The 12,378-nt window shown below is 34.2% G+C and overlaps 1 protein-coding gene across 5 annotated transcripts in view; it reads left to right on the top strand.

Moving 5' to 3' along the window:
* The window catches only part of LOC117179461 (nose resistant to fluoxetine protein 6-like), an 824,251-nt gene that overhangs the window by 489,726 nt on the left and 322,147 nt on the right, over positions 1-12,378 (top strand). For all 5 annotated transcript variants that reach the window (XM_033371296.1, XM_033371298.1, XM_033371297.1 and 2 more), the window contains one exon: positions 10,528-10,703. In XM_033371296.1, coding sequence (XP_033227187.1) covers positions 10,528-10,703 — 176 coding nt within the window. The remainder of the gene's footprint in view (positions 1-10,527; positions 10,704-12,378) is intronic.

Below are 12,378 nucleotides of genomic sequence, written 5' to 3'. Positions count from 1 at the left end.
TGAACTAGCGTAACCTCAAAATATGCGCATATAAAGAGACGGAGAGAGATATGAATAGAACCGCCAAAATATTTCGACTAGCAATCGTGCACCTTCGAGTTTTCAAATTCAGAAGAGGAGAAATGGGTTACGCGCGCAACCCAGTCATGAAATCGTCTCCTACTATATTCACACGGCATAGCCCTGTCATAGTATTGGACCCAAGAAGGAATAATAAGGAGACCTAACTCCGTTCCCCCACTTGGCAATAGAAACGTTACCGTAAGTGATACGCACATTACAGGAAGATCTTAGATTTGAGTGCGCAGTTGTCCTCTTCCTATGCATGGAAAAGTGTGCGAGTGAGAAAGTTTGTCAAATTAACATAAGTTGAGAGGTTCTGTTTGTTTGTTTTGATGCAAGTGTCAGAAATGTGTTCTAAGCCATAAGGTGTCAAATTCCGGGTTGTGGACGAAGTTACACGCCGAAGAAGGCAAATACACTTCGTTTTTTTAAAGCCTTCACTGTAAGTACAATAAACGTCTGATATATTTTATTGTTTTACCTGTCATTGAGCCTTGAGAATCTTTAGTCTATTTATCATATTACAAATTTAAAAGGTACTTACCTATATGTTTTCTTCTCAAAATCTGTTCACACATTTTTCATACAAGTACCGAAAATACTGTTTATATATTTATTTTGTGTATCTTTCGTATGATGATCAAAAAAAGAACACAACCTCTAACTTACGTCAATTTGACAAACTTTCTCACTCGCACACTTTTCCATGTATAGGAAGAGGACAACTGCGCACCTGCGCACTCAAATCTAAGATCTTCCTGTAATGTGCGTATCACTTACGGTAATGTTTCTACTGCCATTTTTAGATGGCTTCCCACTGGCAGTTGGGTCTCCTTATTATTCCTTCGTGATTGGACCACATCTCGTTTCAGATCTGGGATCACTGGTGTATATTCGTATAGTTACCACTGATATTTTACAGCAGATAAGCTGGAGAGAGGGGACAGTGTTGTTGCTATGCGATACTGTTATGTGTATCAGCTTGAAAGTGACCAAATTTTTAATGTTTTTCATTGAATTATCTATGAAGGTACGTGGTGGAAAAACTTGATATCTTTTATTTTTAATTTGTATTTTCAAGCAGCACTAATACCGACATTTTTCCAATTTCTCTACCACCCGGTAAGAAGGTTCGAATTGATTATAATATAAACGTTTCTATAGGTTTTCTATCGTGTATTTGAATACATCATTTCAATGCTTAAACACGTCGAAACGTGATAACGAGAGCGATTGGAATTAGTACAGCGCCAGCGAAACGATTCGAATTCGATTCAAATTCGAAAAACGATTCGTAATTCGAATTTGGATTGTCAACCTTTCTGTTGCCAGAAGTACGCACACACGCACACACACACACACACACACACATGTGTAAAATCACAATTACGTATAGTTCAAAACTTTCCGAGCGTGGCGCGCCAACCGCACTTTAATAAATATATGCGTGCGACAGGTATTCGACGCGTTCGTCACAAAAACAATAAACATACAACTTACACCACTCTAAAAATCTTATACACTATATACTCGAAACCACACTTATTGAAAACTTTCGCTTTTATACAGCGATTTTTGATTTTAACATCCTTGTCTTTATTCACAAACTCTATTTTTTCAATTATTATTTATTTATATTTAACTCGCGTTCACATCGGCGATCCCAATTTTGTTAAGTGCGGTTGGCACGCCACGCTCGGGAAGTTTTGAGCTATATTGAAGTGTGATTTTGCACATGGGTGTGTGCGTACTTCTAGCAACAGAAAAGTGTGCATGTCAGTTCCCCTAATTTGGTCTCCTTATGTCTATTCTTCATGGGTAGGTATCCAATTCGTCTAAAGTCCACTTCTCTGAACTGTCATTTGTGTGACTATATGGGTGGGATTTTTGAATTCTTTACTCTAAAAATACAAAATTGTCTTGGAGAAATAACTAATATTGAGCAATTAATTCAATATTCGTCATTATTTATCACATTCCGAAACAAATTATCTAAAAAATAATAATATACGTATTTATTGTCCTTCATAAGTAATCGTTCGCGCTCGAAATTAATGTTTTCCCACGTTTGCCCCTCATGAAATGATTCTTACACTTGTTCTTAAAATTTTTACTCTTAAAATTAAAGTTAAACCGATTGAACAGCTTGATAAGAGTTTATGTCATTTATTCAAAACTGTCAAATGCAGTTCCGTCCAAGTAAATAACGTTCGCCATCTTTGATATGTATTATATATAGTTTTCTACAATTTTCTACGTGTATTACGTCGTTTATGTATTATACGTAGAAAACCTCGAGCGATATGTCACAATCCATCTCTGCTAAAAAGGTATAGTTTGTGCACAGTGGTAAAATGCGCGCGAAAGATGGTCGTGCGTGTATCGAAAAGCTAGAGAATGATACCAAAAGTGTACAATTGGTGGCGTTGGTATGAGATGAAGAATAATTCGTTGATTACTGAAATGGAAGTGTAATGAACGTTTGAGTTGCATTTGTGAATTGCCAGGAAGTGGAGAAATAAGTATGTGTTTATGTTGAAACACCATGAACATTAATAATTTGATAAGAATTAATGTAAATTTTTTGCGTGAAAATATTTCGAAAATAATTTTCTTACTGAAGATAAGTGTTGAGGGTCACGGATGGTAAGGTTATGAGTGTATACGTACAATTTGACAGGTTGCTCATTGCTTTGAAGGTTATTTTTTCAGAAGGAGCGTGAATAAATAAGAAAAAGATTGTTTGTAGACAAATGAAAAATATAAATATTCACTGAAAAGCAATTGAAGCATAGATTGTTTATTTATGCAAATGAAGCGAAGTGCAGGTTTTAATTGACTGAATTTGACGACTTTGCATCCATGAATATTGAAGCCATTGTTTGAAAAAAATGTATTCATGTTTAAATGTCATGAATATTATTGATTTTCTCAGAAGGACTGTACATTTTTTCTAAAATATTCGGGAAATAATTTTTCTTTATGATTACGCGTTTCGAGGATGAAAAATGGTAAGGTTATGAGTGTATAATTAGAAGTCGCGAGACTGCTTATTGTTTTCGAGATTACAAGTACTGTTATTGTCTTTAATAGTTATGTATGAGTAGATTGTAGTTTTGAAAGTAAATACTCTTACATAGACGATACTTACCTCATCACTAATTCTGATTCACTGTTGAACAATTGTCTTCGTTGTTTGTTATTTCTTTTTGGGCCTTTTATCGAAAGGTTTATTTACAATAAATACATTTAATCCTGCCGGTGTCGGTAACGGAAAAATGTTGCCGGTGCCAGCAACAGAGTAATTTTGCCGGCTCTGACATCGGAAACAATCTTGTCGGTGCCGGCAACATTGCTCGTTGCCGTTTTTTTCTTCCGCCGGGTGTGAAGTTCCGAAAAGCGTTAAGTGATGTATTTTTCATTCACTGCTTACGAATATGGCCATGAAATTTTGAGAAAATAAAAACATTTTGAAGTCAAATATTCAAAAAAAACTACGATACTAACATACTGATACTGGTGTATTTCGATGCATTTATTATGAACAATGGACATAGAACTAGCATAGCGAGAAAAGAGCGACATGCGTGTGAGGCGCAACGAGGAAGGTTAAGTTATAGAAGCGAGTGGATTATATAGTTATAAGGTGTCGATGGATGTTAATTTTTAAAAGATAGTTGTAAGAACATTTTGTAAAAAATGGAAGCGTAAACAAGTCAATTTTTTAAGGTAAGCAGGCCAAAAATTAGACATTTATCCATGTTAAATTTTCAAACTGTAGGTTTTTTTTTGCAAAGTATAAACACTATCGGTAGTCGTAAAAAGAATATTTAAAACACGCGGAAGGGATTGTCTGGCAATAGATTAAGGCATTGAAACTTTAATGTTATTTTGTTAATCTTTGGCTTTTGACGCTATCGATCGAATGTTGTTTGTATATTTAGGGAGGTCCAAAAAACGCTTCTTGAACTACACGGAAAAATGTTTAATTTTCAAAAAATGTAATTCATGTTCCAGGGTTTTATGGAAACGTGCCAAATTTTTTAGGGATTGAAGAGAAGAATCTACGTAATAAAACCATACTAATAAATTTTCTTTCTAATTGAAATGTAATTGTTTGTCATTGTTTGGAGTAATACATTTTTCTAAAAACATTATGTATTCATTTAAGAATTTATTTATTGTTTTTTTTTCACAATTTCTAAAAATCGAAACACAGATATCAGCTTTCTTTTGAAATTAAAAAGTATTAAAAGTATTCGTATATTAAGATATTTTTTCTATCCTATTTATTTTTTTAGATATCGAAAACTAACTGCTTAAGCCAATAAAAATTGTTTCAAGAAATAGAAATTTGTTAAAAATTACAAGAAATATATCAAAATAATATAGTAATTCAACAAAAAGTATCATTGGATAACAATTTTAAAAAAAGGCGGACCTCTCTGTTTGAATTTTTCGAAATTTTGAAAATAAAGAATACATAATAATTTAAACAGTTATTAAAATTATTAAATAATTAAGAAGTACATTTATAAAAAAAGGTTTTTAAACAAATTTACTACTTCAAGCATTGATAAAATATTTAATTTCAATCAGAAAATAAGATTGTGGTCATATTTGGTATGCTGCGAGAAGGGTGGGGTGGGTTTGATAGCGTCAAAAGCTAAAATTTGACGAAATACCTTTTAAGTTTCAATTCCTTACTCTACAATTGCCAGGCAATCCCTTCCGCGTGCTTTAAATATGGGTTTTACGGCTACCAATAATGTTTACACTTTAAAAAACCTAAAGTTTGAAAATTTAACATTGCAAATTATGTTTTTAGGTATTTCCATGTCCATTGTTCATAATAAACGCATGGAAATACACCAGTATCAGTACGTTAGTAACGTAAGTTCTTTGAAGACTTGACATTCAAAATTTTTTTTTTTTCAATTTTCATGACCATATTCGTAAGCAGCGAATGAAAAAAACATCACTTCACGCTTTTCGGAACTTCACACCCGGCGGAAAAAAAAACCGGCAACGAGCAATGTTGCCGGCACCGACAAGATTGTTCCATTGCCAGCGCCGGCAAAATTACTCCGATGCTGACACTGGCAACATTTTTCCATTGCCGGCACCGGCAAGCTTGTTCCATTGCCAGCGCCGGCGGGCTAAACTGTATTCATTGAAAATAAACCTTTCCCTGAAAGGCACAAAAGGAAATAACAAACAACAAAGACAATTGTTTAACAATGAATCATAATAAAAGTGATGAGGTAAGTATCGTTTTTGTATGAGTATTTACTTTCAAAACCACAACCTACTTATACATAACTGCCAAAGATAATAACAGTACTTGTAATCTCTAAAACAATGAGCATCCTCTCAACTTTTATTTACACTCATAACCTCACCATTTTTCATCATCAAAACCTGTAATGTAAAGAAAAATTATTTTCAGAAAAAATGTATATTCCTTCTAAGAAAATCAATAACATTCATGACATGTAAACATGAACACATTTTTTTGAAACAATGGCTTAAATATTCACGGATGCAGAGTCGTCAAATTCAGTTACGTGACCATATTCCTACCTTACCACCACTTTTTTTATTTCCCTACTTATTTTCACATGAAGCGCCACATCGTGTTGAAAATTTCGGATAATAAACAAGAAGCACTCAGAATCGTGGGTCTGGTCCTAAATTTGTATAATTATGAAAATTATTTCTTGTTGTAAATATTTGTTATACTCTATTCGTAATTATTTAAATTTAGGAATAGACCCACCCTTCTTAGTGCTTCTTATTTATTATCCTAAATTCTCATATCGATCTGGCGCTTCGTGTGAAAACAAGTTGGGAAGAAAAAAATGGCGGTAAGGTAGGAATCTGGTCATGTGACCCACTTGTCACATGGCCTTAAATAGAATTGAAATGGGACCCAATCCTTTCCCGATAAAAGGTATTAAAACGCATATTTCAAATATATATTTATGCAATTCAATTCGTTCGTTCTTACCGGGCAGCGCGTTTAATTATTACAAATTTTAAATGTGGGCAGTGCCTATGTACTGTTCATGAACTACATGTTAAAGTAGTCAACTTTGGCGTTAATTATCCCCGCATCGGTATGATTAAAAAATTTGAAATTAATTTAGCATATAAATAATTCTTCTATTCAAATATAGCTCTTTTTTCAAAAAATTCAACCAGAGATTGATTTTTTATATATAACCTTAATGCGAATCGTTGATTTATAAATAAGTAACATATGCTTTCAATGACAAAGAAAATGTTTCGATAAAAATAAAATAGGATTAAAATAGACTGAATTTGAATGGAATTTGAAAATACTGAATTCGGAAATTAATGCTTTATTTCAAGAGAAAATTGGTGTATTCGTTTATTGTCTTCCATATCCTTACGCGTCTTTTATTGTTAGTACTGTAATAAAAAATAAAATGTTTTTTTTTTTGCAAAAAATAGTATTGAATTTTTATTTATAATATACACCTACTTCGAATGTTTTCCTGAATCTACCCTCTCATCTTACCCTTATCTATTATTAGAGAAAATTACGTATTTATCCATATCTTTCCAAACTATTTAGAAAAATATGTGTCACTTTTTGTTAATATTAAGTATAATTATAATACTTTTTGTATTCTTTATGATGGTGTGAAACTGCAGAATGCCTACAACGATTCAGCAGAATAGTTTAGATACCCTTGGAAACATTATGTTCAAGAAATGTTTTTTATAGACTTTTATGTAACAAACACATACACAATTTCTGTCTACTCAATCTGCAAAGTGTGAACAATTAAGAGGAACAATATTTTTGAAAAAAATAGGGATTTCTAAGATGTTGAAAGATTTAATAGAAATTTCCATGATTTCAAAAGATGTAACAAGATTTTAAAGATTCATCCCACGTTTTTAGAGAGATTCGAAAAATTTCACAAGGACTCCAAAAATATCACAAAGAGATTTCACAAAGGGTTCACATTTAAAAGACTTCAAAGGTAGTTCACGAACATTCCACAGGGATTTCCAAAATCCCGCGGATTTGAAAGTATTCAAGAAGATTTCAAAATCCCAAAATAGATTTTCATGATCAGGAAGACTGGTATTAAAAGAAACCGAATTAATTAATATTAATTAAAATAAAAAAAACTTTATCATCTTAAGGAAAATTTCCCCTATTATTTGATTATTGCCGTCCAAATTTATTGCAATATAACTTGAACGAACATAAAATTATTGAAAATTATAGAAAACACACTTTCAAAAAATGTCTTTATTATATTAAACCATTTTTCTATTATACAAGTCCTATAACATAATTTGTATTAATACTCAGAGAATAGTTTCATTGCTTGCACGTATGAAACTGGTTTATTCGAAATATGAGAATAGTATACCATTAAAAGATAATACGTTTTATTAATGTTAAAAACTTTGCCTACTACAAATTTATAAGCTGCAAATTTAATTTGTACTTACACAGAACAAGTCTTCAGTAGATTCACACCATGCAGTTCTCTACAATATTTATTTAGAGAGCTTTGGTGCGTAAATGTGAAACCACAAGCACTACACTTTATTACATCTGCAGATCGCTCACTCGACTCCATTCGAACATTTATAAATAAATCAACAAACGAAATGCTGTATAATTGCGCGCAATGCTATATGTATCTATTGTGCTGTACAGTGTACTGTAACGTGAACAGGAAGAGTTCGAACCACTTGAACTCTCCCGGAGGTCTATCAAGCTAGCACCTCCATAAACGAAATTCCCAAATTTCTTTGCGTCAGAATTTTAGGCTTTTTTGGGCTTTTTTTGGGTTGTATTACCCATTTTTGGGCTCCGCTCTTTTTTGTTAAAATTCCAATTTTGAGTGGAGGTGCTGACTTGAATCAAGCTAGCACTTCCAACTATGTATAAAATTAAAAGAAATAAAAAATCAAACACGTCAGAATTTTTGGCTTTTTCGGGCTCTTAAACGCACCAACAACCGGTTTCCAAAAACCACCCCTACTAAAAATAAAACTACCTCCTATGTAACAATTCAAATTCGAGAAAAATAAAAAACACCAGAATTGTGGGCTTATTTTGAGTTCCCTAATGCACGAACAAAAATAATTAAAAAACTACCCCCATTTTCAAAAAAACCACCCCCTTGCGAAAAATAAAAGTTGCAAAATTTAAACTTTGAGTTGGCCTTTTTGAACAGCCCAAAAATCAGACTCCATTCGAACCGTAAAATTCGAAAAATGTCAGACATTCTTGGTAAAACCAATTTTTAAATAGTTGAAATTCGGATTCTACATTAAAATTCCCTATAGAAGGATATGGAATAATCACAATAGTTTTTTTGCAACGGTAAAAAGTTAAAAAAAATACAAGACGTATAACGCCTATCGACTGCTATACTTGAAACACATCGTCTGTAAGTAGCAGTCAACAGGCGTTATACGTCTTATATTTTTTTAAACTCTTTACCGTTGCAAAAAAAAAACTATTGCGATTATTCTGTGATCTTCTATGTGGAATTTTAACGTAGAATCCGAATTTCAACAATTTAAAAGTTGATTTTGCTGCTTTTTCGAGTTTTAAAAAAAAGAACCGAATGAGGATCCAACGGGGTCTTTACGGGTACTTTGTAGAAGCGCCATTCGGCTCCTTCGGTCCGCCAGGGATTCTAAGAGCGTGTTTTATTCTAAGTATTTATATGGATATCCATACAGGATTTTTCTGCTGACACACTAAGTCCCGAAGCATCTATATGGATTTATATGTATGATCCTAACATGTAATCTACATGGAATAACAAAGAAGATTCGAAGTGGTTTCTATATATGGATATGCAAATAGCATTTTTTTAACAATATGCAAATGGCCTACTTCTATATGGATTTATATATACTGTCCTAATATGTGATCTATATGAAATTGCAAATAGGATTTGAAATGCTTTCTATATGGGTTTTATTAGTAGGGCTTTTCATACGGCGCGCTAAAAACCTACATCTATATGGATATATGTATATGATCTATATGGATCCTCCCAATACGCACTATATGCGTGGAGCTGCAAAAATAACTTTGACGTGGTTTCTATAAGGATGTGCAAATAGGATTTTTTTAACAGATTGTAAATTACCTACCTCTATACGATTTTATATGTATTCTCCTGACATGTTATCTATACAAAATTGCAAACAGGATTTGAAGTGGTTTCTACTATACTTCTACTATATGAATCTATAAGGATCCTCTCAAGACGTATTCTATATGGAACTGCAAAATTATTTTGACGTACTTTCTATATGGCTGTGCAAATAGGATTTTTTTAACAGCCTTTACATTCTCCAATTCTATATGGTGTTATATGTATTCTCATGGTATGTAATCTAGATGAAATTGCAAACCGGATTTAAAGTTGTTCCTATATGTAAAATAATGTAAAAGGTGTAACAGCGTAATTATTAAGTATTTCAAGTTGTGACGTTGATGTCAATATGTCTTCAAGCTGAGGACCAAGCAATAATATCAATGTTATCGAGTAAAACTCGTTAAAAAAATCGATTTTATTATGAAATTGAATATCTTTTGAATAATAAAAATAACATCTGAAAACACTTATGGTGTCAAATCAATTTTGTCCGACCCCCCTTGAAAACGCGCCATTGCATGCACGTGAAGCAGGCGTAATATGGCCACTTCCAACTCAGTGGCCTCCCCACGTGTGGGCTAAAGGAAAAGAGGGAAAGAGAAGAATAAATGGGGAAAGAGAACAGTAGGAAAAATAACATGGGTAAAGGGAACCATTTCCCCTCCCCTTTGCCCCTTTCCCATCCCCCCTTCATTTTTATTTCCTTTTTCCCAATCCACTTCACCGTTCTTGTCTCCCCTTACACTTTCCCCTTTTAACCCTTTCCGCTTTCATTCTCCCCGGAATTTTAACCTAAAGAAAATAAAGATCCCAATAGTAGCATATAGGAACCACATCAATGGCTATTCGTCTATAAGGATCAATAAGGAATTTCTAAAAATGAAGTAAAGATACCTACAGAAAGTTGTAGATAACACCTTAGCGACTGCTAGTAATTTCATGTAGTTACATATAGAAGTACGAGTTCAATAGGCATCTATATGCAATATACCTTGACAAAAGGCAATAATTTGCGTATTGAGCTTTCCTCCAGATAGTTCTATAAGTTCTTTTATGGAGGGCTCCTTATCTTATATATAAGTATATATATTTTATATGTACGTGTATACGTATACACGGCATAGTGTAGGTGGACCAAAAATGATCAATTTCTAATAAAATCCATCTAGTAGAATCAACACACAAATTTTTGTCCCATTTTGCGAATTTTTGTCTGCACAATGGAGAAGTTAAGAACCCTAATATGCGAATAGTCTTATGAGTAATGATACCCCCATTAATAACTTTTCAGTGCATGCTTTGGAGCTGGTACATGGCAAACGACACCCAGTTTTACGTCATTGGGATTCTCCTTTTGTTACTTTCCGTCAAGCACTTGAAGGCCGTGACGTTTATCGTATTGGCTATAATCATTTCATCCTGGTTTACAACCTTCTCGATTGCTTATACCAACGATTATGTTGCTAGGTAAGTTTCAATTAAGATAATCGTAAATCATCAAAAATTAATGTAAAGATAGTCTTCGAACACAAATAACACGTTTACCTAGATAAACAAAAGATAGAAGCAAATAAAAGGAAGTACTTAAGTGAGTCATAAATCACACAAAGGGAAAAAGTGATTAAACTTATATGCAATCGTCTTTGGCTTTTGATAGAAGCCACATTAGAAAGTCAAGGCACTGTTCTTTTAATTGTCTTCGCTTTCCATGAATGGACTAACCAGTTGCGTGCTGCAATTGATACTAAAATTCTTATTAAAGTCGATTACGGTTAGTTATTTGTTACGTTGACATCAGCTCGCTTTTATAACCTAGCCCTTCTCGCTTCGCCTCACCTCGCATCGCACGCATGTCGCTATTTTCTCGCTATGCCTCACACTTCCAGCCTCTACCTCCACGGCTAACACCTAATACTTATCTACTATTTACAATATTTACAGTTTTCTTAAACCTACTTTCTCTCCCATGTACAATCTTTCCTTCTCCATTCCTCTTCCTCCTTTCTTCTTCATTTTACCCAATACTCCCTTGCCCCATACTACTGCCCTTTTGTCCCCCCTTTCATGCAGCAATACTTCCATGCTTATCAAACTCCTTTTTACTTCTTCACACTCCTCCAACCAGTGTTCAACTTTTGCATATCCCTTTACGCACAATTCACACATTCTCTTCGCTCCATAAAGCCCGAACCTATCACAATCCTCCATGCACTTGCATCTCATTCTCGCTATAAGTTTCTGACTTACTTGCTCTTATTTCTCACACAAATATTGCGCTCTCTCTCTTGGCATAATCCACACATAGTTCCTCTTAAACCTTGACTTTCTGAATCTCTCCTCTCCTTCTACCTTCTCTTTATCGATGTCATTATTTTAAACTAACTCATATACCTTACTTCCTTTCTCGGGCATCCTTCTCACTTCATCCATCTGCAATCCATTTGTTCTAAAATACCTTTCCCTTTCCATCTACATCTTCGCACCCCTACGTCTGTTCTCTTCTTCCCACCGATACTCCCTAACCAGCTTACTTCCCCCCACTTCCAAAAATTTCTCCTTATATTAACACGCTCGAGTCCCCGTTATAATCCCTAAACTCGTTCTTCCTGTCTCCTTCGTGACAACATAGTTCGACGTATTCCTTGCCAACCCCAGTGCCCACTTTACATACCTCTCCTGTATCCCATTAACCTCCTCACTTCCCTTCCACCCCCACACCTACACTCCGTACAATATGACACTCATCACTAAAGAATCAAACAACTTCATTTTCTTTATGAATCATGACCATCCACTCCCTTATTCCTCCGAAACAGGAAGCCCAGGTATATAAACTCTTTCGCCTCCTTGATCGTTTTTCCCTTCCACTTCCACTCCCCTCCCTTATCTCTCCCACCTCTTTTCCTGAACACCATAACCTTCGACTTGCCCGCATTAAACTCTAAACTATTATTGTCCAAGTATCTTCTCATCCTTTTTATCATCTCCTTTAAAGCCTCTTCGCACTTTGCTAGCAGCACTATGTTATCTGAATATGCGAGTGACCATATCCTAATTCCTCCGACCCTAACTCCTCCTACCTCTCCGGCCGCTAGCTTACTTTTCATATCCGCGACTAAAATTGCAAAACGCGTTGGCCTAA

Source organism: Belonocnema kinseyi, chromosome 9 (assembly GCF_010883055.1).
Source record: "Belonocnema kinseyi isolate 2016_QV_RU_SX_M_011 chromosome 9, B_treatae_v1, whole genome shotgun sequence".
Classification (NCBI taxonomy): Eukaryota; Metazoa; Arthropoda; class Insecta; order Hymenoptera; family Cynipidae; genus Belonocnema; species Belonocnema kinseyi.
Note: the sequence above shows the minus strand (reverse complement) of the source record. Positions and strands in the feature narration are given on the sequence as shown.